This window comes from Trichosurus vulpecula, chromosome 1 (genome assembly GCF_011100635.1).
Source record: "Trichosurus vulpecula isolate mTriVul1 chromosome 1, mTriVul1.pri, whole genome shotgun sequence".
Lineage (NCBI taxonomy): Eukaryota > Metazoa > Chordata > Mammalia > Diprotodontia > Phalangeridae > Trichosurus > Trichosurus vulpecula.
In genome coordinates, this window is record NC_050573.1 from 11,750,611 (window position 1) to 11,776,264 (window position 25,654).

Consider the following 25,654-nt stretch of genomic DNA (forward strand, 5'->3'; position numbering starts at 1 on the left):
AAGAAATGACGAGAAGTGAGGTACACGTTGTAGTCTCTAGCCAGTGTCACTCTGCCCTCCTGAGGGGCGGTAAGCTCCTTGAGGACAGGGGTGCTTCCATTTCTGCCTTTGGAACCTGAGTTCCAGCACAGCACTTGCTGGTCTAGTTTGATCAAGGTTCCTGTGCTAAGACATCGAATGATCGGCAGTGGGGCATAGTGGAGGCCTGCTGGCCATGGAGGCAGGAGAGGCCTGAGTTTGAATCCCACCTGGTGTTGTGGGTGACATTACCAGAGTGGTGTCATGCCCGTGGGCCCCCAGCGAGTACCCGGGTCAGAGGGAGGATTTGGCCTCTTTGGGCCTGGCACACCTGTCTATTCCTGCAACTTCTGTGCCCTTAGGAGTGTCCTCAGCAGGCTGCGGTACACTGCTGTCCATCAGCTGCCTCGATGGATGGCTGGGACAGAGGGAGTCAGGGAATCTGGGTGCCAGTCCCTGCTGTCCTCTTTACTGTCTGTGTCACCTTGAACAAGTTCCTTTCCCTGCTCCTGCCTCAGTTACTGGTGGAGAAACCACAGAAGTCGAAAATGAATGTAGCTGAATGGGAGATGAGGAGATGTCCGAGGAGAGGCCTGTCCTGTCCCCCCTCCTCAAGTCTACATCAAGAATTAAACAAAAAAAAAACCTACTTGGCCAGTCCTTGGTTTTACTGAGTTTCACTCAGCCAAAGGAGACAAAACTCTGCTGTATCACAGCATTAAATTGTTCTCTTGCCTTGGTGAATTTTTGCTGGTCATGGCCCTTCACAGTTTACAAGATACTTTCCTCTAACAACCCTGTGAGTGGGTCATGCAAGAATCCCCCTTATCTTAGAGATGAGGAAGCGGAGGTTCCTGCTAGTGAAGTGATTTGTGTCTGGTCCCATGGAGAGGGCGTGTTGGAAGGACAGCTGGCACTCAGACCCTTCTGCTTCTAAGGCTGGTGCCATTGGCATCATGTCCTACTCAAATGAATTGGTGATCTCATTGATCTGGGAGTTCCCTCCCTGATTTAGGTCACGACCCGCCCAGACTTGCCTGTCCTGTGTCATGCCAGTTTAGTTCTCCCCAAAGTTCGTCACAGGGAATCTAGCCAATGCGCTGGAGGCCTGCCTTGCTTTGTCTTCAGGTTATTCATAGAAGGCGGTTCTGGCCTTCTACCATCTCTAGCTCTTGCCTGGGACCAGTCTATCTTCTCTGAAGTCATAAAATTCTCTGATGCCTTATGTCCTTTGGAGTTGCCGCCTGCTCACATGTACCCAGTGCTGAGCTCCCCATCGCCCCTCTCTATGATCATCATTTGGAATTTGTTGGAGGCAGTGGGCACCCAGGTCTTACTGGGGCAGTGGAGATGAGCAGCCAGGGTGCCCTCTTAGAGAACTCAGGGACTCCTAAGGTGTTAGTCTTCTCATTTTGTTTTCATTTTTCATGCTAATAAAAATGCTCTTGTGTGATGTGTTCCATTTATCCCACAAATGTGCGCTGCTGATCTCATGCTTCATGGTGGGGACTTGTCTCGGCCTCCAGGGAGAGAGCCTTTTTCTCCTCTTTGTCCCTCCCTGATAGGATGGAAACGTCTTTACTTCTTGGTCCGAAGGAGCTCAGGCAGAATCACCTGTGACCCAGTTGGAGGAAAAGCCTGGCACACTTGTCCATTCCTGTAACTTCTTTACCCTTAGGAGCATCCTCAGCAAGCTGGGTGGGTGGGTGGGCACCTGGAGAGGGAGGAGGCTCTGGACCTCTGCCATGAAGAACAGCCAGAGTGCAGGAAATGCTGACTTCTGGGAACATACCCGGGTACCTGTCTTTTGATCCCACTCTGCTGTTTGGAGGCAATAGGCCCTTTTTTAAAAAAAATTACATATGGTCCATTTTTTATATATTAACATGCCGGTCAATAAAGACACATCCCTAAGTGAAATCTCAGGCATCTACTTTTCCAGTTGCTCTCTGCTCTGCCCCATCCCTTCTGTTCCAGGGTGAGGGGGCCAGGCTGACACACTTAGCAGGCAAGTGTCAGTACTGGGCTCTGGAACCTGACCTTCCCTAGGGTCTTGAAGCAGGAGCTTTTCTGAGAGAGCAGTGAGCTTTGGGAGCCTTGGAGGCAGCTGTGGAAATGATGCGTGTGCTGGTCCCAGGTGCCTCTGGTGTCTGAAGAGTCCCCAGAAGAGACCCAAGTCCTTGGGCCATTTGGAAGTGATAATTGACATTTCTGTGGTACTTTAGGACTCACAAAGTACTTCCTACCACAGTCCTGTGACATGGATTGTATACATACTAATGCCATCCCTGAGGATGTGCCCAATTTGGGTATGCTTTCTTATGTTGCTTCCAGTTCTAAGGTTCTCTGATTCTGCGAGCACAGATCGAGCTCTTCTAGTGCTTGGAGTTGCCAGTGCCCAGTACTCATTTGTGAGCAGGATCTCAGTGTTGGACACACAGCCTTGTTTTGGTGGTGGTTGGCCAGGGATTCTGCCTTCATGAGGGAATCTTGGTCCATGCTCCGGAATCCTGGAATAGCAAAACTTGGCACACAGCATTTTATTGGTTTTGCAAATTCTCCAGGGTACGATGTTGATGGACATATTAGAAGTGCTGGGTTTGGCACTTTATTAGTCAGCTCTGGCTGACTAACTCTGCTTAAGTGTGAGCCTGAGCCCTTTCTGAAATAGCAGTGATGTACCTAGAAAGCAAGATCACAGGCCCACATCTTTGTGGAGAGGCACAGCGTGGGGCTGGAGCACATGCGTTCTGATCTTAGCTGTCCTTCTGAATTACCAGAAAAGACAGGGAAGCTCAATTTCTATTTTGACTTTTTGTGGAAAAGCTCCAATTTTTGTATTTTAATTTGGTGGTCATTTATTTAGCATCTATGTGGGGCAAAGAGCTGTATTGCTGGGTAAAGATACTTGGACCCTGCCTCTGGCAGAATGGAGAATGGAGCTTGCAGACGGCTGGGGGAGAGGGGCCGAGGACACACACACACACACACACACACACTCTCTCTCTCTCTCTCTCTCTCTCTCTCTCTCTCTCTCTCTCTCTCTCGATACACAGTAGCTAAAGTTTGGAAGGGAACAAGGGTTAGTTATTTGTGTTCAGAGGAAAGAAAGACCGCTGTCAGTTGCGGGGAATGAGGGGAGGCTTCCTGGAGAAGGTGGCATTGGAGCATTTCAAAGGGCAGCGGTAAGCCAGGAGCATCCTCAGAAATAGACCCCTCTCCCCTCATCTTCGTGCAGGCAGCGCTGTCAGATGGAGCTTCCTGATCCAGCTGGGCCTGGTTGTCCCTCTTCAGCTCCACACCTCTCAGGCACTCCCTCGTTGTCTCCTGAATGAAGGTCCTCATTCCTTCTGCTGGGGCCCTTTTGGGTCTCTGGCCGTTGGAAGAGAAAGAAGGGAATGAATTTGCATAAGCAAAGGCATGGGGCATTCTGTTGGAGATATGCACAAGGAATGGCAAGTAGCTCGGATGGGCCAGAGTGTAGGGCCCTGGGAAAAGAGGAGGGTGAGACGGCACTGGAAATGGAGGCAGGGCCTGGTTGGGGTCAGCCCAAAAGAGGACACTTCTATATACACAGCAGCGTAGAAGACAGATTTTGTGCCAAACTGAATCTCCATTTCCGGCTGATTCCTTTTGAAAACAGTACAATAAATTCTTCATGTTACTATCAAGACTGCCTTGCTTGTCTTTACCTGTTCTTTAACCACACTGTGTCCTCTAACCCTCAGCCCCTCAGTGATCTCCAAGGCCATTGGCCCTGCACTGGCCGCTCTCTCCTCTTCCCATTTGGACCTCTTGGTGAACCACTTCAGCTCTACATTGTTCTCTTCTCTTGAGTCCCTGGCCCCCCCCTTGGCTCTGCCAAGCCTCAGCCTTGGATCACTCCTGCCACCCTTTACCTTTGCTCCTACTCACATCCTGCTGAGTAGGCCACCATGCTGACCGAGTCCACTACAGTTATGCCACCCAACCTTGGCTGGGCCTTCGCTGCTGCTCGGCAATCCTACGCCTCCCTTATCCCCTCACCATCTCACTCTTCCGAAGCTTTTCATCTCTCCTCAGACCTCCTGTGGCTCTCCCTCCCTTTACCCTCTCAGTTGAGCACCTGGAGAACCTCCTGTTGGACTGGAAAACATTGAGGCCGTTCACTCAGAGTCCTCTTTTCTCCCTGTTCTTCATGTCCCTCTGATGCCTTCTGCTCCTACCTCCTCCTTTGCTCGTCTCATGAAGAGGGGGCCCTTTACCTTGCCAAGGAAACCCTCTGTGTGCACAGTCGATCCCATTCCATCCTGTCTTGTCCCGCATATTGACCCTTTAGCCTCCTGTTCTCTCACTCATCTTCCCTCTCCCCCAGTCTGCTGCCTACAGACATGTCTGTGTCTCCCCCGACCCCGAAACCCATCACTTGATCCCTCTACCCTTGTTATCCTGTATTTCTCCCCTTTGTGGCTAAACCTCAAAAGGCGTCTCCAATAGGGGCTTCCGCTTTCTTCTGAACCCCTTACAATGAGTCTGGCTTCCGGCTTTATCATGCTGTCCCATTCTCCCAGGTCACTAATGACCTCTTAGCTGCCAGATCCAGTGGTCTTTCCTCTCTCCTCCTCGTCCTTGGCCCCTCTGCAGCCTTGGGCACTGTCCATGGCTCTCTCCTCCTTGATCCTCTCTTCTCTCTAGGTCTGCAGGACGCAGGCTGTCCTCCTCCTACCTCTGTTTCCTTTGCTGCATCTTCCTCCAGTTCACCCACCCCCGCCCCCAGGGTTCCATCCTGGGTCCTCTTCTCTTTCTGTACAACTTCACCTCATCAGCTCCTATGGATTCACTTCTCATCTTCGTGCTGCTGAGTCTCACATCTATTTGTCCAGCTCTAACCTCTTTGTGGCCTTTTAGTCTCCCTTCTTCTATTAGATGTTTTATACTGGATATCCAGTAGGCATCTTTGTTTTTTTTAAATCTTTTTTTTTTGGAGACTTTTTTTTTTTTTGCAGGGGGGGAAGGCAGGGCAATTGGGGTTAAGTGACTTGCCCAAGGTCACACAGCTAGTGTGTCAAATGTCTGAGGCTGGATTTGAACTCGGGTCTTCCTGACTCCAGGGCCAGTGCTCTACTCACTACGCCACCTAGCTGCCCCCCCAGTAGGCATCTTAAGCTTAATATGTCCCAAACAGAACTTAGTACCTTTCCCCCAAAGCCTCCCTGCCTTCTGCCTTTCCCATTACTGTCGAGGGCACTAGCCTCCTCCCAGTCCCTCGGGCTCTCAGGAGCCATCCTGGACTCCTCACTATCTCTAAACTCCACCCCCCCCCCCCCATTTCCAAGCTGTTGCCAGGGCCTGTCCACGTTCCTTTTGCAGTATCTCTCCAATGTGCCCCCCTTTCTCCCCTGACACTGCCCCAGCTCTGGTACACAACCTCCTTACTTCTCGCCTAGACTGCTGCAATAGCTCCTGGTGGGTCTCCTCCTCTCCAGTCTCTTCCCCATTCCAGTCCATCCTTTCAGCCACTAAAGTGATTTTCCTAAAACACAGCTGACCGTGTCACCCCCTCCTCAGTAACTTCCATGGCTCCCTATCACCTAATACAAAGTGCTCTGTTTGGCCTTCAAAGCCCTTCCTAACGTGCCCCCTCCTACCTTTCCAGACTAATTATACCTTGCCCCCTGTCATGTCCTCTTTGATCCAGTGCCCCCAACAAGACCCTCCATCTCTTGCTCATGGCATTCTGTTTGGCCACCTCCCATGTCTGGAATGTTCTCCCTCCTTGTCTCTGCCTCTTGGCTTCCTTCAAGTCCCAGCTAAAATCCCACTGTCTATGGGAGGCCTTGCCCAATGCCTCTTAGTTCTAGTGCTTTCCCTCTGTGGATTTTACCTGGTTTATCCTTTTATAGCTTGCTTGTGCAACATTGTTTAGCTGTCGTCTCCCCCTCCTCACAGAGTGGACTAGTGCCTTTGGTTTGAGGGCTGCTTGTCCCCCTTGGGTGTCCACCTGCATGCCCCCCCCTCCCCAGCTCTCACCTGTGGCTCCAAGAAGCTACAGCATGGGCAGAGGCCACACCCTAGTAAACTGTTTAGGCAGATGGGCTGAATCAGGTGGAGGGTAACTGAGGGGCCTCGAACCCATTGGCGATTTAGGGGGTCGTCTCCCCCCAGCTTGTGAAGACTTCCCCCAGCAGAATGGGTGGATGAGAACAGTTTGTTCCAGCAGCCTTAAGGCAGCCGAGTGGGTGCTGTGGAGCGCTTAGAGCTTGGTCAGACATTGAAGACGCCAAGGTCACCCACTGCATCCCAGGCCATCGCCAGTCGACAGACTTCTGTCTCAGGAATTGAGAGTGAAGCCGATGACTTTGTGTCCAATTCACACTCAAGTCAAGCCTCTGATGTCATTGGTCCTCTTGCAAAATGCAAGATGACAGCAGCAACAATATCCCCAGCACTTAGTGTCTGTTGCCTAGTAGGTGCTTCATAAATGTTTATTGACTGACTGACGGCTTCCTCTTTGAACTTGTGAATTTTAAAAAATGTAAAAATGTTTCAGTCTTCCCCCCCTCGCCCCACCCTGCCCCAACCCCATTCCTTTTGACTCAGGAGTTTTTGGAAGTTTTGAGTGGAGCAGTGTCAAGGGCAGATCTGTGCAGGGGCAGCTGGATGGATGAAAGCAGAGAGGCTGTTTGGGGGCTGCAGTATTCCAAGTGCTTGGTGGCAAAGAAAGGAGAAGGTGAAGAGACTGAATGTTTAACACAAGAAGTTGGGGTTCTCTGGTCTCATTTGTTTCTATTCAGCTTAATTCAGTAAACACTTATTAAGCGCCTCCTTTGTGCCAGGCAGTGTGTTAAGCGATGGAGATACAGAAAGGAAAAAGTAGTCCCTGCCTTCAAGGAGCTTACAATCTAACAGAGGAAGCTGGAAAGGGGATAGGGACATCGGGGGTGCCCCACACAAGGATATCTGGTTCTGAGCAGTTGAAACTAAGCAGTTGCAGGCGGAGAGTGGAGTGAGCTGGAAGGCCAATTTGTGCCATCTATAAAGGCAGGCTTCGGGAGGAGTTGAGTCCTCTGCCCTCCAGCCTTCTGATTAGAGGGGAGAGAAGGCTGAGGGAGGTGGGAAGGTATCCGAGTATCCAGGGTTGAGTTAGCTGAATTGTGATGACATTAGAAGTGGTCAGCTTAGCTTGTTCTAGTTGTGTTCAGTCATTTCAGTCCAGACTCTTCTTCACATCTTTGGGCTTTTCTTGGCAAAGATACTGGAGTGGTTTGCCATGTCCTTCTCTAGATCATTTTACAGATGAGGAAACTGAGGCAGCCAGGGTGAAGTGACTTGCCAAGGTCACTCAGCTAGTAAGTGCCTGCCCTGTCAGCTTATCTCAGGAGGGGCCTGTCCCTGTTGCAGTGTCCTGTTCATTCTGGGTGTGCCTTTTAGGAGAGTTTGGAGGAAGTGATCAGATTGGTGAGGTGCCAGGACACTCAGATCTGTGGACTAGTGAAAGAGTTAGGGACATTTAGCCTGAAGAAGAGAAGAATTGGGGACTCCTTCATTCACTTAGAGGGCCTTAATGTGCAAGAAGAATTCTGTTTCAACAAACCACTGCACTGGAGGGTTGCAGAGATTCGTAGTGGCCATGCACATGCCTGAAAGGAACCCCCACTGCCCCACATGAACATGTGGCAAAGCCCTCCGAGGAGGGAGAAGCCGCTGCCTCTCAAGGCTGTCCGTCCATCCATCCGTCCATCTGTCCATTTGTCCGTCTGTCCATCTGTCCATCCGTATTTATTGGAGAGGAGCACATTTAGGCTTTTTGTAAGGAAGAACTGAGCAGTGAAGAACTGTCCCATGGTCCGCTTCAGAGGGGCAGTGGCTTCTATCCTCAGATATTTTAAGTGAAGGCTGGATGACGAATTGCTGGGAATTGGATTTTTGGTCAGATACAGGTTGGACTGTACACCCTCCGAGAGCTGTGTCGAACCTGAAATTCTGTGATTTGACAGCAATGTTATTATCATTCTTTTGACCATTGCTTTCTAAAAAAAGAATCTATCTTGTCTTTCTCCTACTTCCTTCCCCATCTGGTGTTGGAATGGATAGAGCACTGGGTGTGGAGTCAGGAAGACTTGAGTTCAAATGTGGCCTCTTGTGAGATTTTAATCAAATCACTTAACCTCTGTTTGTCTCAGTTTCCTCAGCTGTAATGGGGATGATAACAGCATGTACCTCACAGGGTTGTTGGGAGGATCAGAGGAGTTAATGTTTGTAAACCTTCTTAGCACAGTGACTAGCACATAGTAGGCTCCATGTAAATGCTTCTTCCCTTTTCCCCTTCTTCCCCTGCAATGTGGGGAGGGGAAAGACAAACAAATCCTTGTAACAAATATAGGTAGTCAAGAAAACAAATTCCCACGTTGACAACATCCAAAAAATGTGTTTCGTTCCTTTAATGTTAGTGCCTTTGCTCTGCAATTATCTCCAGTTTGTCCTGTATGTATCTCGTTTGTGCTTGGTTGTTTTTATGTTGTGTCCCCTGTTAGACTGAGCTCCTTGACAGCATGGACTGTTTTATTGTCTTTATTTTTCTGCCTTCCTTTGTGTGCTCCGTACTTAGCTCAGTACCTGCACATAGTAAGTTAACTTTACACAGTGCTGTCAGAAGGGAGGGCGGCGTGCTTCGACATGGGTCCTCTGGAATTCCTGAGTCTTTGAAAGTTGTTTGTCTTCACAGCATCGTTTTTATTATATAACTTGTTCTCTTGGTTTTGCTCACTTTGCTGCATAATTTCATGCAGATCTTCCCACATTGCTCTTGTGATACCTGAACAGCCAGCTATTGCTAGAAAAACCCTGCCCCCAGCCCCTAACTAAAAAACCCCAGTTTGCACAAGAAAATCAGACTTAGTTCCTGCCATTTGGCATTCAGCAGGTGTCCTTGGCCTCTTCCCCCCGCCACCCCACCCTCCCCACCCCGGGACTGTTCTGGGAGTATGGAGTATGGCCAGGGGAGGGGCCTGATCCTCAGCAGTCTCTGTTTCTTTCCTGAGCAGGCTGAGAGACGTCTCTATCTTGTGTCAACAAACCCAGCTGGAGCGTCCCTTGGTCTGCCTATGGCCTTGAAGGATGAAGGCCTCAGCCCTGGACATTCTCTTGAATTCCTTATTCTTATCTTATGTTGTGGGATGTAAGTGGCAAATTGAACAGAGAGATCCTGGGTTGTAATTCAGTTGACACTTTGTCAGCAGTATGATATGCTGTACTTGTAGTCTGTTAGGAGGTTCCTCTTCATGTATCATGATCACAAAAGTGGAAGAGGCTTGCCAAGCCTGCTAAAATAACATATGCAAGTTTCAAGAGATAATTAACCACTGCTCCTTGATCTACTGTATAAATTTGACTTCTCCACCCCAAACTCTTGGTCATTTTGATTTGGGTTGAACCCAAATGACCGCTGGCTAATAAATTCTCCGTTTAAAACTTATACTCTGTGGAGTGTCTCACTCGCTCTCAGTATAACATTTTGGAGGCCCCAGCGAGACAAGGCGATATTTCGTGTTACCGCCCCATAGACACACACAGGATTTCGGACCTCAGCAGAGAGCCTCTGCCCCGATCTACCTTCTCTCATTTCGGAGAGCCGGCTCCTGGGGATTCCTTTTCCTAGGACTCTGATGTGGGGTGACGGTCTCGGAGGATGGGCTCTTTGCTGACTTGTCCCTTTTCGGCCTATGGAGAATTCTGGTTTTCAGAACTCTAGAGGTAAGGTTTCTGTTTTGGGCTAGCCATCTGGTCTCTCTGTTAACATGATGACCTGGATGCAGGGATGTGTGCAGAGGGGGGGAATATGGGACACCATATTCCCACCGTTGGGGTGTGGGAGGGATTGGAGGCTTTTATCCCTGAGAAGGAAATCTGGTTTATTTTTTTCTTTCCTCTGAGGGGACTCGGTTTAGCCTTCAATTCGACCTACGCTGTTGGTTTTCTGTTTAGTGTTTGTGGGTGTGGGAGGTATTGGAGGCTTTTATCCCTGAGGAGGAAATCTGGTTTATTTTTTTTCTTTCCTCTGAGGGACCCACTTGGTTCTGTTCTATGTCTTCTATGTTTTGTATTTTGTCCCATGTTCTGTATGTTTTGGATTTGTCTGTGTCCGTGAGTCTATTGTCAAATTGTGAAATGTCCGTATTTTGGTAAAAATCTGAAATGCAGGCAGCCAGAGATTTCAGGCTGCAACTAAGGAATCTTTTCCCTTAGATTTAAGTGCGGAGAGGCTTTTTAGGAGTGAGCAAAAGGTGAAGTTTACTTGAATTACGATCATTGAGATCTTTCACCATTGTTGTCCTATCTCCGCTGGAGCCAGGGCTGCAGCAAAAGTTAGAGCAGTTAAAAAAACAAACTCCTCTCCTCCCAGATCAGATTAGAAGAGAATGCAGGAGAGCTGTAGGGAAAACTTAAATCACCCTTCCCCACCTGGTAAAAAGGAGGAGAAGGACAGAAATTCACAGACTGACAGTCAGTCCTGTGCCCCTGAGTACCTTCGTACCCCATTCTTTTGGCAAAGCTTGGAAATGTCATCCAGGTCCTATGCATCCTGTCTACTCTGTCCTCAGCAGCTGCAAACTGCCCTAAGCTCAGTAACTTCTGCAGTTGTGGGGGAAGGGCGAGGTAGATGGATTTGGACTTTCTGCCTCCCAGAATTGTCACCACTGGGATACCAGCTCCTGCTCTAGGTAACTTCATACTTCTTTGTTCCAATTGCAAAACTGTATTCTCATCTCTGTTTGACCTGTTTCCTGATTTGTAAAGGGAAATAATAATGATGGTTGTTTATATTTTAGACACAACATTATTATCTCTCGCTGTCTGATTTAATGTAATTGTTAACCTTTGAAGTGGTTTTTGGATACCAAAATAATAAGTTGAATAATTTCTATATGTGATAAAATTTGAAACTGTTATATGTGGTTGTAACAAGTGAATAATTAATAATACTGATATTTAATCATGAGAACAGACTTTCCATGTGAGAAAGTTTTTATTATGAGAATATATGTGGTGGTTTAAAGACGAGATGGAAGATTCTCTGTGAATAGAGTTTTAGAAATTTCCTCACCTAAATTGATAAATGGGCTCTGAATTAAGGGATGGTTAGATTCTAAAGAATAAATAAAAGCTGGGAGAGTATGTAATTGATTTCACTTGAAATGTTTGAGGTAGTTTGGGTCAAGATTAGGAAAGGAAGATTGAAATTGGAGATATACAGAGGGTAAAAAAAAGGTTTCAGTAAAGATTGGGAGAGAAAAAGAGAAACTTGTATAAAGGAATTTAGGTGGGGGGATGTTGCTCTTAGCTGCCATGTGCTCCTGGCCACACCCCTCCCCCCACCCTCCACATTGAAAGACTGTGGGGAGCTGAATCTAAAAGAAACTTGTTACCTGATTGAGAATATACAGCTAAATAAATAAAGTGTATTAAAGATATTAATGTATTGATATATGTTATGCATGTATTTCTGTATTAATGTATTAATACAGAAATACCAGAAGTAATAGAATCAACAATTCCTATATGTGATAATCTGGAATTGCAATTGGTGTCATCTGAAATTTATTGTTTCTGTATTTCTAAAATTCTTTCTAAAGTTCTTAGATTTTGTAATTTGAGAAGACTTACGCAATTGATTGATATATGTGAATTGGGTGCTTTTAGAGAATGTGATGAAAATTTGGTAATTTTAAACTGTCATATTTGGTTTAGAAATGTATTTACCTAGACAGAAATGAGTAGTTCAAACTTTATACACATAATAATGTTTAGGTCTTAAAGTTGCATTGGATTAAGAAGCTGGACAATTGTTGTAATTTAAGGAATTATAAACTTCCAAGTTTTGTCTTTATTTAAAAGGAAGTTCAATTGAAATTGTTTTTGCTATAAGTTAGGAATTTGTGCAGAGGCCTTTTGGGGTTCTCTTGTGAACTGTTAAAATATGGTTTTGTAAACAGTAATGTTTTCTTTTACAATGCTAAGAGTATTAGGCCTTAGAAATTAAAAATGTTACCACTAGTGGTTACGAACCAGATTTGATTTGCTTATCCGACTCAGTTATGATCACTAGATTGGTAATTAATTAGAATCTGTTTCAAGTTTTAAATACATGATAATTGCTTGTGGTGTACTTATTTCTAAATTTGTTACCATATACAAATTGGTTAATATCGCATTACCTATGCTGTTAGAAAATAATTTCTCTTATAATCTGGATGTTGTTAGATTAAGAATTGTACTTAATTAAGAAATTGAGGTTGTTAACTGAACCAAGGACATTTGGGTATTCAATCTTGTGTAAAAGTTTTCAAGGTAGAGGGATTCCTATGGACAAAGCTTTTAAAGTCCTGGTAAACTTTGTTATTGTAATAAAAGCTAATTTAATTGGGTATAGAAACTAAGTGTTATTCCCATTATAACATCTTTTTGACTAAAGAATTTTGTGATACCTAGAAATTCTGTAATAACAAAGAATTCAGTGTGATTTCCAAGCCTGTATCATCTAAAGATATAATATTTATGTATGTTAATCTGGAGGTTTATGGACTAATTGATGATGGCACTTTGGGAATATGAATGAATCCCAATGTTTAAAGGTTATTTTGCTTTAAGAAAGAGACACATCTCATTTTAGAGCTGTCCAAATAATTGTTCTTCATGAAAGTTTAGTGACAATCCCTGTTTATATCAGGATAAATTTTAAACTGTTTTAAAGAAGGGGAGATACTTTTAAATGCTCTGTAAAATCTTTTTGTACGATTTTCAGAAGGCCTGCTGAATTTCCACCTGTAAGCTAATTGGTCGTAGGATAAGATTAGGTTTAGAGGATGTGAGTCTTAAGGATACAGTTTTATTAGTGAAGCTTGCCAACTGATGGAAAAGAACCCACCCTCAGGGGGAGATGAGATGGCAGATCTCTTTAATCAGAAATGAGCAGGTAGTGACAAAAGGGAAGTTATCTGCCAGAATCTGTTACCATTGTGAAAGAAGTTGTTTTTAAAAAATGGGAAATTGGATAAATGCAAATATGTGAAATCTTATTGTTTTAATCAAATGACTGGTTATATTGGTACTCATGTATAGCCAAATGAAAGATAATATGGTTTCTAAAGTGTTAATGAGAATAATTTGGGAAAAAGGGAAGAGAAGTTTTATGAGATAATATTGTTTACAAATGTAAGGTTGAATCATTATCCCATAGACTAAGACTTTTTAAAGTTTTTAAAGATTTTAAAGTTATATTGTATTTATGTGAAATAGAGTTCTTAGGTGTTATGAAGTGATATAAGAGCAATTAGGTATTGACACAAATAGTGTAATTAATTACTGTGACTAAATCAGAGACATCTTCAGTTTAGGGAAACAATTATAGAAGTGTTTTGGAAAATGTTTTTGTGATTTTAAGTGAGAGTTAGAGCTTAACAATGTGTATAAGACTTAATTCCTGAAGTGTTCCTTTTTTCCCTCCAGAATGAGGGACAAATCCATCAACTAGTGAGGTCAGTCATTAACCTCTTTAGTTTGTTTAAGAAGCTGGAATGGGATTCCAGTATACACAGTTATGTCAGTAGAAGTATTAACTTATGAGTTGTTTTGTCTTATGGTTGAAATGTAAAGGAAGACTGCGTAATAGGTTTGAAAGATTTGGAAAGGCAGATAAGAAAGTTTGGGACAAATGGGAGTTAGCTAAGCCTCCCCTGTCCTGAGAATGATAGTTTCAGATGGTTTAAGTAAGTCGGGAAAGAGTGTGAGGAAGTATTTAGAAGATGGGAAAAGTTATGTAACTTGATTTGATAACTATTAGCTCAATGAAATTTGGGCAGTCTCATCTGAAGGATATTTATTTGCTATTTAAGACTTTATGGGACTACAATGTAATGTTTTAAGCTCTAATTACAGGAATTGGGTCACATGAAGCCAGTAGTAGTATGGCAGGCATTGCAAGCTGAGAACTTGAAAGGTGGATGTCTGTGCCTGGGAAACAGTTTTGAAGACGACCTTGGACATGGCCTAGGTAGGATCTTCCTGACTCTATTTCCCAATTCTGCTATTTCCTTTCTGAAAAGGAAAGTCCCCACCTGATTACTCTTAAGTCCTGCTTCCAGCACCTGGTGACTATATGATTGGCTATCAGATATGACTCGTGCCTGAAATCAAACAGAGCTAAGGAAGTTCTTTCCTTCTGTTAAGATATATGACATTGTCCCTCGTTTCTTTCATAGCAAATTTATATTATCAAGAAGTTTTGTAAGCACTACGCTAAATCTATTAGGTAATAGATAAATACTGAAATATCTCTGAGTTATTATAATAGGATACAGGTATGAATAGCTTACAATTTTAACCTATGTTCATGGCTGAATAAAACATTGAAATAATATAGGGATAACATCCTCCAAAGGCGGGAAATGATTAGACAAAGCAAATAAGGCAAAGATGTAATGTGATCAATGTCTAATAAAAGGAAGGGATAGCGAATTTTGAGAGAGGCAATAGGATCAGATTGATTCCCCTAAAATTATATACAGATGTGTATGATTGGCTCCAGAATTTATCAGTTCTGGAAATTCAAGCTGATAAGTGTGTTTTGGTAATGAGATCTTAAATTTGGATGCTAGCACAAGAAAATTGTATAAGATAGTGGTACAAGTGAAGATATATCTCCTTTGTAAAGTATCTGTAAGTTATATTAAGTTAGAATTGTCTGAGAATTTCTAGATCTGAACCAGAGAGGCAGAACTCTATTTTACTATCAAGGGACCAGATAACTACAATCAAGCATCTGGGATTTAAAGTACTGCTTTGAATGGACATTGTGACTGTAATTTAAAGTTACTTTGCATACAAAATGTGCAATTAAGTGCTGGAATTAAATCAGAAACATTTTTAGTTTTGTTAGGAATGGTTTGTGGATTATTTGTAAATGCCATCAAAGGCATGGCATGGCTAAAAGGTTTATGATGTTATATGTACTGTACTACTAGGAATTTAATGTTAGTCAGCATTGTTAGTAATGATTGCATTACTTTGTATGGTTCATGTTTAAGTTTTCTTGGTTATCTAATTTGTAAATGTAAAACATGTGACATGCAAATCTCCCCCCTCTATTGTGAATCATCTAAGTAATTTGGTCTGCACCTGACTCAATGTAATTGTGCAGTTTTGTGAATTATAGGAAAAACTTTATTGTAATTGTTTGAACTCAGCCCTGTGTGGCTGGGATACTGAATTACTTATTGTATTTGTTTGAACTTAGCCCTGCGTGGCTGGGACCTATGTTGTGCTTTTTTTTTCTCTCAATCATCACATCACATGTGTTCTGGGAGCCCCTGGTAAGTGGATATCGACTCCTTGCTCCTTCTGTCACATCTGAGGAGTGGACATCTGAGCCTATAGGAGACCTTGCCCTGCGGTTTCAAAGAGCCTGAAGGGGACAGCATCAGACACAAGCAGCCCCTCCCGAGACTCTGGACCAGTACCTGCACGAAGGACAGCTCCCTTTTCTGAGTCCTTGCGTTCTCAAGACTGTTTTTCCTGTATTTTTAGTATTTTTAGCTATTAAGCTCCCTCTATTTGTTTACAATTAGTTTACAATTTCTGCCCATCCCTGGGGATGTCCAAACACAGAAAAGGTAAAAAAAAACTTGACTCCACTTAGATAAGGATTTTTAGAACTTCACCCCTGAGGAAGATAGAAGTTTTTTTTCCATACCTTGATTGGTCTTAAGGCGAAACTTTCAGTTTGCCTTTGACCAAAAGGGGCTTAATGTTTTATAGGTATATACTTTAACTGACCCTTGTCAACACTCTTGTCTTTACAAACTTTTCACTTGGTATGTTGATGAAGGGAGAGCACAGGCTTTGGGAGTCCTAACGCAGTCCTTAGTTGCCTAAGCCAGTTGCCTGTTTTAAAAACAATTAGACTCCCTGGCTGCTACAGCCACTCTAATTGAAGAAGCTTCTGAATTTCTACCTGAGCCTTGTCCTCTATTGTTACTATATGCATGCCTTCAGTTACTTCCCAAACCCCTGCTTTACGAGATGCGTTTAGGGAATTTTTACTGCAGACCCATGCACCTGGGACCAGCCTAAGCTGACATTGGGTGATTTTCAGGGGACCAATGTCCCCTCTGGCTCACCCCCCTGCTAGCGCTTTGGCTGGCCCCCTCATTTTATTGATCCTGACTGTAACTATAGGTTCCTGATTACTCTCTCATATCTCCAACCTTATTCATTCTCATGTAAATTCTGCCCCTGTCTTTGTGGCCCAAACCTCCTTTTTTCAAAGATTTGAATAGCTCCATAAAGAAGTGGGAAATGTGATACCTGAACAGCCAGCTATTGCTAGAAAAACCCTGCCCCCAGCCCCTAACTAAAAAACCCCAGTTTGCATAAGAAAATCAGACTTAGTTCCTGCCGTTTGGCTTTCAGCAGGTGTCCTTGGCCTCTTCCCTGCCCCTCTCCCCGGGACTGTTCTGGGAGTATGGAGTATGTCCAAGGGAAGGGCCTGATGCTTAGCAATCTCTGTTTCTTTCCTGAGCAGCCTGAGAGACGTCTCTATCTTGTGTCAACAAACCCAGCTGGAGCGTCCCTTGGTCTGCCTATGGCCTTGAAGGATGAAGGCCTCAGCCCCGGACATTCTCTTGAATTCCTTATTCTTATCTGATGTTGTGGGATGTAAATGGCAAATTGAACAGAGAGATCCTGGGTTGTAATTCAGTTGACACTTTGTCAGCAGTATGATATGCTGTACTTGCAGTCTGTTTAGGAGGTTCCTCTTCATGTATCATGATCACAAAAGTGGAAGAGGCTTGCCAAGCCTGCTAAAATAACATATGCAAGTTTCAAGAGATAATTAACCACTGCTCCTTGATCTACTGTATAAATTTGACTTCTCCACCCCAAACTCTTGGTCATTTTGATTTGGGCTGAACCCGAATGACCGCCGGCTAATAAATTCTCCATTTAAAACTTATACTCTGTGGAGTGTCTCACTCGCTCTCAGTATAACACTCTGAAACCATCCCCTTCATCATTTCTTCCAACTGTGTTATTTGGCATTCCTGTACCGTAACTTGTTTAACCATTCTCCACTTGATAGACTCCTCCTTAGTGTCTGGTTCTTTGCCATGAATGCGATGAAAAATACAGCTGGAAAGATTTTTTGTGCATATGGGACATTTTCCTTTTTCTTTGATCTCTTTGGGGGATGGGCTGAGTCGTGGTATTGTTGGGTCAGAAGGCAGGCACGGTTTAGAAGCTTTTGGGCAAGGTTCCAGCTTGTTTTCAAGGATGGTTGGGTCAATTCACAGCTTGCGTACAAGTTCGTCTGGGTGCCTGTTTATCTCAAGTTCCTCCAACTTTGTCATTTTACTTTTGAGCTGATCTTGGGGTTGTATGCTAGAACCTCAGAGCTTCTTGGATATGCATGCCCCTAAGTATTAGTGATTTAGAGCATTTGTTCACATGGCTATTGATGGCTTGTATACCTTCTTTAGAAAACTGCCTGTTCAGATTTTTTTAGTTTCAACTGGGGAATTACTACAAATTGGAGGCAATTCCTTATGTCTTTGAAATGAAAGAAACTTGTAGAAAAAGTTTTTTCCCTCATTTACCTGTTTGTCTTTTAATGGTGTAAAAAATCCCTTTTTAATTTCACGTAATCAGAATTTTCTATTTTAGCTTCTGTGATTCTGTCTATTCTTTGTTCAGTCATGAACTCTTCTAGATCTGAAAGGTATTTTTTCTGAGTCCCACCAGTTTATGTTACCCTTAATGTCTAAAGCATTTATTCATTTGGAACTTACCTGGATTGATGGTGGAAGATGTTGGTCTCTGTCTAGTTTCTGCCAGATTGTTTTCCAGTTTTTCCAGCAGTTTTTGTTAAAAGATGAGCTCTTACCCCAGTCATTTGGGTTTGGGGGTTTATCAAACACCGTTATTGTGTTCACTTGATTCTGTGTGTTGTCTACCTACCTAATCAGTTTCCACTGATGGCCTTTATTTCTTTACCAGTGCCAATTTTTTTAATGATGACTGTTTTATACTATAGTTTGAGATCTGAGGCGGCTAGCCCTTTTTCTTTCTTGCTTTTAAAAATTTCCCTTGAAACTCTTGGCCTGTACTTCTTCCAGATGAATTTTTTTTTCCCTTGCTCTGTAAAATGATGCTTTGGGGATAGTTTGGTTGGCTTGGCACTAAACAGTTAAGTTAATTTGGGTAGCATTGTCATTCTCATTCCATTGGTTCACAGCCTTCCCACGAGCAATTAATATTTACCCAGTTACTTAGTTTGGTGTTTATTTTCCCAGCGAGTATTTTCCAGCTGTGGTCATAGAGTTCCTTTGTGTTTGATCAACACTTTTCATGGTCTAAATCTGCGCTCTTTTTTCCATCCTCATAGTTGTCTCCTTCACCCAGCAGCCTGGTACTTGCCCTCGCAGGTGTGGCAGCCACAGCCGCAGAAGACCCAGAAAAGAATGTTCTTGCTACCAAAGTCCTTGGCTCTGTCAGATGGTTCAACATGAGAAGCTGATAGAATTTTCTTTTTTTTCAGAGGAAGGCATTTTATTACGCTCTCCGAGAGAGCGGGTGTAGTGCTCACGGGAACACTCACACTGATACAGCTGCAGGAGCAGGGGTAACCATTCCTTCCACTCCTGCTAGAGTTGTGGTTAGTTTACAGTCTTTGTTTTTTTACAGTTTTCCTAGGTTGCTGATAGAATTTTTAAACATTAGTTTTAGCTTTTTACATCCTGATGGCTTTCCTCAGTATCCCCCTCCCTCTTCCTCCCAGAGAGCCAGCCCCTTCTAACAGAGCAGTTTTTTAAACAAAAAGAAGAGGAAAAACACCAGTACAACCGAGCATTGAAAAGTCTGAAAACATGTAGCATGTATCACTGTGGGTCCCACCTCCATAAAGCCTCCTCACTAGTCTTTCCCTTCAGTTTTTCCCCAAGGAAAGCTCTGATCACGCCGCTCCTTAGCTCAAAAACCTTCCAGCGGCTCCCTGTTGCTCACAGAACAAAGTCCAAAGTCTTGAGTAGCATGGTGTGAGGGGCTCCATAATCTGAACCAAAGCTCGAGAGTGTGTGTGTGTGTGTGTGTGTGTGTGTGTGTGTGTGTGTTGGGGTGGGGAGGAGAGGTGTGTAAGAAAACCAGAAAGTTAGGAAGGAGAGCCTTAAATACCAAACAGACCAGATCCAGCCCTGAATGTCATAGGGTGGTAGTGGTGTTTACTGAGGAATGGGATGATCTGATTGGCTCAGTGCTGAGAATTGCTTTGGCAGTGGTGTGGAGGAGGGTCTGATCAGCCCTCAAGTGTTGCCAGCGCTAAAGGCCAGCGATGGGGGGAGCCTGTGTGAGAGGGGGAAAGCTTCCATGAGGTGGCTGCTGATTGGGTCGGTTAGGGTTTGGACAGGTGGGGTGAAGGAGAGCAAGGGTTAAGTCAGACACTGAGATAGAGAACCTGGGAAGTAGCATGGGGAGTGATTCTGCAAGTGCTTTTAGAATGAATAGTTTCCTTTCTCAGCTTGCAGTTATGATCCAGGAGCCATGTTTCTGACTGCTCTCAAAAGCTGATACGAAATTGAATAACTGCCCACCTTACTGGATTCTCAGGTTCCATGTGGGACCAAAAAGGAGATCATGTGGATCTGGGGAGTAAATGCTCTCTGCGTGTCTTTGATTTAATATTTAATTTGATTTAATTTAATTTAATATTAGAAATTTGATTTAATATTAGAAAAGACTGTCTTAAATAGCCGTCTTCAGAGAATGGAAGAGCTTTGGTGGTCCCACTTGTAAGCAGTTTTTAGTTAGGAGTTGAATATAAATTCTACCTGGTAGGCTCCTGGGTTTTATAACAGTCTTGGCCTGGGAAAGGAAGATAAATTATCTTTAAAGGTATGAAACAGGTACTTGGGCTTTACCGACCTTATGGCAGAAGCACTCTCCACTGTGGTGTGTGGCCAGTCATACAGCCCAAAGCCACAGCAGATGAGGTCGCTAGGTGCCACAGAGAATAAGTCCCTGGACCTGGAGTCAGGAAGGACTGAGTTTGCATCCAGCCTCAGACAATTAGCTGTGTGACTTTGGGCAGGTCATTTAACTTAGCCTCAGTTTTCCCATTTGTGAAGTGGGAACAATAATAGCATCTCCTCCAAAGGATTGTTTTATGGATCAAATGAAACAACATTGTAAAGTGCCTCGCAGCCCTTGAGAGCGCTGCGTAAATGCCGGCGGCTGTTAATAATAATAAAACAAAAGACGTCTTCAGGTCCCTGACCTCGCCTGCCTGTGCTGAGCACTTGCCGGCTCTCCCTTTCTCACTCAGCACTACAAAGCTCCTCAAACACTCCTCTGTGAGGAAGGAGCCATACCTTCCAGCCCCCTGCTTGTGTGCGGTCAGCAGGGGCAGAGGGGGGTGCAGGCCTCACTCTGCCTGGGGCTCTTGGCTCCAGGCGAACAGGAACAGTGCTGACTGCCGTACTGAGGACGTGCCAGGGCGTCATATGGGCTTCCTGGTGCAGGCCGCTGTGGCTCAGTGCTCGTCCTTATCTGCCTTTTGGGTGGTGCATTTTATAACATCAGAAAGACTCTTAAGATTGAGGCACCAGCTCATAACCCCCAGAGGCCTGCTTTCTAACGTCTCATGCTCCTTAGGGTTTAATTGAAAGATATTTTGAAAATTATGACAGTTTTTCAGTATCAGGGATCTGAGTGTTGCTTCTGTGACACGTACAGCAGCCTAATGTGGTGCACAGAGCCTTGGCTTGAATCGGGTTGGGAGGCATTGTGGGTAGTATGAGGGGGGAGAAGCACCACTTTGGGCATCAGAGGTCATGGGTTCAAATCCCAGCTCTGCCGTGAACTCCTTTAGGTCTCAGTTTGCTCATCTGTACAGGGGGCTTGGACTAGCCGGCCTCTGCGGTTCTTTTCTCCCAGCGCTAGGTCTGACATGAGCTTAGTGAGACCTTGGGCAGGTCCGTTCCCCACCAGGGGCTTCTGTTTGCTCTGCAGTAAATGAGGGTGCTTGACCTCGTGGCGTCCAGTGGGCCCCTCTGGAGCGAATGTCCAAGGACTTGAAGATCTGATAATTCCATACGTTGGTGTCGCTCCCTGTGGGGTTGGGGAAGATGCGGCATTGGTGTGGATGAGCCGAGGTGACCCAGTCACTGCACACGCTCATTGGCTGTGCTTCATTTATCAATAGCTAACCATTAGTTTTGGCTTATGCTCAAGGAAATCTCCAACTGCTTTGTAAGTTTCTTTTAAATTTTAAATTACAGGTCCACCACTAGCCCTGGCAAGACTTCTGTCAGGTGAGTAGGCTCTCCTGCACACTGTTCCCACCTGGTGATGATGCCCTGCAGCACCTGGCACCCCTTTCCCTATTTATTCCTCACAGGGCAGGTCTGAGGGTGTCCTCTCTGCTCTTGGCCTCCCAGAGATGGCGAAGCTAGTACTGAGCCATTAGCTCCGAGGGAAGGCCCTAGGATCCCTCCAATCAGGGGTTCTGGACTGCTCTGGCACCTCATCCCACCTGATGGGGCTTTATTTACCTCCTTTGCTCAGAGAGGAGACTGACCAGATGATCCAAGGCCCCAGGCAGGGAGTCATGGGGTCAGAGGTCAAGTCTTGGCTCGGCCCCTTTTGAGATCTTGAGCGTCACTTAAATTGGCTGGGCCTTAGCTCCCCCACTGCAAAGCAAGGGGACTGGGCTGGGTGATTTCTTAGGCTCCTTGCAGACCCAAGCCTCTGACCTTAGAAATCTGTTGGGCAGTTGTAGCTTGGTACAGCTACAGCTACCCAGAGTGCTGGGTGCTAAAATAGCATTTTAGATTTGAAGATCTTTCCCATCTTGTGATTATTGCCTTGCTGATCCAAGTACGGAGCCAGGAATTCTCCCTCTGCTACTCCATGGATGTGTGACCCTGGGCAAGTCACATCTCCTCGGTGGGATCAGGCCACTTCTAAGGTCCCTTGTAACCCTAGAGAGACCGGAATCTCTTAGCACAGTGCCTGGCACACGGTAGGTGCTTAATAGGTGTTTATTGAATGAATGACTAACTGAATGGATTAGCAGGCTGTTGGGGTCCATCCAGCTTGGAAGTGCCTTTCTTCATAGTGTCTTCCTTAGAAGGATCAAGCATAAATTGAGACATTTTTACAGGAGATGGCTTAGTAAAAGCAGACTGTCGTACTAAAGGCAAGCCCGGCAGGGGCTTGGGCCGAGTGGGAGCAGTGACCCGGTCAGTGTGTTTCTTGTTAAGTCATGAGGCGTGGGCAGGCCAGGCACCTCTGCTTGCTCCCCTTCCTTCCGGGGCCTTGTCCTCCTCCCCCTCTCCTTGTGTCTCTTCTCATGGGGCTCAGGCTGTAATGGAGAAAGTTGTTTGAGGGCCGGCGGTGCAGGTGGTCCTAGCTCATTTGATGGTGTCCAGAGTCCTGGCTGTGGAGAGTTTGTGAGAGGAGTCCAGCAGGGCTGTTTCAGGCAGTCTCGCTGGGCAAGGAAAAAGCCCTTTGTTAGGCAGGAGCCACCCTTGGTGGGAGACCAGCCCTTCTGATCAGAGCCAGAGACTGAAGAAATTCAGAAGAGGAGTTTTCTTTAGCCTAGATTCCTTGTCCCCTTTGAAGCCCTTCCAGACCATTATGCTCTATAACAAAGAATTTTTTTTTTAAAGAAGAGGAAATAAACAGCCAGCAGAACTAATTAGTCCACTATTCAGGGCCTGGAATCAGGAAAACCCAAGTTCCAATATGGCCTTTGACCCTTCTTAGATGTGTGACCCCAGGTGAGTTGTTAACGTTGGTCAGCCTTTTTTTCACCTGCCTCTCAGAGTTTTTGTTAGGATCAGCTGAGATATTTGTAAAGCACTTAGCACAGTGCCATGGACATACTAAGCTTGTATAAATTTGGCCATTAATATTATTATTATTATTAATCAACCCATGTGAAAGACTGACCTGCCCAGCCTTTCCCCAACCTGTGCCCTGTCCTGTTCCTCCCCTCTGCAGAGGAGTTGGGGGGTGGGGGAGGTTTCCATCCTCCTTAGGTTCCCACGATGCAGCTGCTTTCCTGGCCCGGCTCACGTCACATTCTATCATTTCATGCCAGTCTTTCATGCATCTTTCTCTCCATCACACTTGTCATGCCTCAGCACAGACAGTACTCCTTTGCATTCATGTACCACAGTTTGCCGAGCCCTTCCCCAGTCAGTGGGCATCTGCTTTGTTCTGCCATCAGTACTTTCATGAATGTACACCTTTTCTTTTTGTTAATGATTAGTGTTATCAAACCTTAAAGCCTTAAAGAGAGGAACCTAGAAGATCGTCATCTTATAAATGGGAACGCTGAGGCGGAAGTGAAGTGGAGCTGTTTGGGGACCGAGCCCACTGATGATGGACTCTACTTTCCTCCCTTTCCAAGCATCATATTCCCTGTCATGTCAGTACTCTAGAGAAGCTCCTGATCTCATGGCAGGAGGTAGGGAAGAGGGCAGATCACCCACCACTCCTTTATGCTTGGCTGAGCAGGCTCGACGAGCTACCGTGGCCTAGAGACGTGACTCATCTGGTGGCGTCCTGCTGCGCTCTTAGCTCATTGGGGCCCTTCTAGTTGGGTCACACCCATCCACCTGAGGGTTTGGGAAGGAGTCCACTGATACCACTTGGATAAACCAGTCTTAATTCATGGTCATCTCTCGTTCCTGGAAAAGGCATCGTCGTAGGAATTGAAGTCTGTCATGGGGATGTATGGTCCTTGGCGTATGGGAGAGAGTGTTTGCCTCTCTTTCCTGGTCTGTCTGAATGAAAGCAAAGACAGGCCTTATTTCTTTAGCAGATGCAAACTCCTGTACCATCTGTCTGCTCCTTTCTTTGTGGGGAGAAGTCACTGGAAACATACTAAACTAACATACTAAATTTCTCACCGTGAAGCACGCAGGAGATCAGTGGGGTTACGTTATGTGTAAGTGTGCCAAGACCAGCTGATAGGGGAGACTGCATGTAGAAAAAGAATTGGCATATGGAGTGCTCTGCACCACTTCTCTGTTTTTCTATTTTTTTGAGGGGGAAGGCAGGGCAATTGGGGTTAAGTGACTTGCCCAAGGTCACACAGCTAGTAAGTGTGTCAAGTGTCTGAGGCCAAATTTGAACTCAGGTCCTCTTATCTCCAGGGCCAGTGCTGTACTCACTGTGCCACCTAGCTGCCCCACTGCTTCTCCGCTGTAAAAGGAAAAGTATCTCTGTGGTTGTTTCAGTTTGAGGATGGTTCCCTGACTCAAAAGATTTTTCATTTAGTAGGAATGAGCTCTATGGATGATCTTGGGAACCCTCACAAACCCATTTTGACTAGGAAGCCTACATTTTCACCCCCTTAAGATGTATCTTAAGATGTACAGGGGAGAGAGGTGGATGTGTGAGACACGAGACACTTCCGTGGTCCAACTGGGAATGAAGCTTTCTGTGGTTTTCTCCATTTTAAATTAATGAGAATATAATTTTGGCGAGAGTCTCAGTTGACGGCAGACTCTCCCGTCCTCCAGCTTTAGGGCCTTCCTGCTTGAGGAGTCTGTGGAAGGCCTTTGGCTGTCAGGGGAAACCACAACCAGTCTGGTCTTCCTCTCCTCCTTCCTGTTCTCAGATCTGCACCACCGAATGCTCTTTCTGCCTTTTGTAACAATCCTCCAAGTCCCTCATGGAGCACCAGGATCTCTTTTCTTTCACATAGTCTTTGTATGAAAGCTTTGGCTCTGATAGTCTGAAGTCTGGTCAGTCAAAGTGACACTTTTGTATGGATGGAGTATGTTGTCAAGACAAGATCAGAATTGCTACGTGTAAAGAAGCCTCATCCACTAGGAGAAATACGGGGCTATCTGAGGCTTCTTTTCTCAGTCAGTTCAGGAGTACCTGCTGGTCAGCTGCTGAGGATGCACAGATAAAAGTGAAGCAATCCCTGCCCCCAGGGAGCTTCCATTCCAGTGAGAAAGACCTGCCTGTCTCTAAGTAGATGCCAAACGTAGAACCCAGAGAATCCAAGGTAGCTGGAGGAAGGAAGGCCCTGTGCCTTGGGGTGGAGGGAGACAGAGAAGGGCTGCATCTAGAAGGGCTTCTGGAGCTGAGTTCTTATCCTAAGATGCTGAGGTGAGGAGGAAGAAGAGCATGCCAGCCATGGAGACAGCCGGTGACTATGATGAAGGAGTAATGGAGAGAGCTCTGTACATGGTGCTTGGGGAATCACGCGTAGAGCCCCATGAAAAGGTTCTACTTGTAGATAATAGGGGGCAAAGAGGAATTGCCTGTGTCCGAAGGTTGTCATGATAAATAATTTGAGAAACCTGAATTTCCCTGTTTGCATTGCAAGTGGCCCAGGCATCAGAGGGAGTTAAACACGTGGATTTGTATGTGGAGCTTGCCCTGCATAGACATGTGACAGATGGACAGCATGACATTGAAATGTATGTTGAGGAAGATTAGTTGCTTGGCAGGCCTGTGGTGGCAGTGCCTTGTTGAGATTTTTCTGTGTAACAGGTGGATTTTTAAAAATGAAAGCAATATAACATGAGAGAATGACGTTGACTCTGAACTCATGGAGCTCTGTGGGAGTCGGGCTGAGCTGTAG

The 25,654-nt window shown here is 45.2% G+C and overlaps 1 protein-coding gene across 4 annotated transcripts in view; it reads left to right on the forward strand.

Annotated features, from left to right (window-relative positions):
* Positions 1–25,654, forward strand: part of DGCR2 (DiGeorge syndrome critical region gene 2) — a 99,059-nt gene that overhangs the window by 7,255 nt on the left and 66,150 nt on the right. For 2 of the 4 annotated variants that reach the window (XM_036757783.1, XM_036757790.1), the window contains exon 2: positions 21,324–21,356. The exons of the other annotated variants lie outside the window; for them this stretch is intronic. In XM_036757783.1, coding sequence (XP_036613678.1) covers positions 21,324–21,356 — 33 coding nt within the window. The remainder of the gene's footprint in view (positions 1–21,323; positions 21,357–25,654) is intronic. 4 annotated transcript variants of the gene reach the window in all.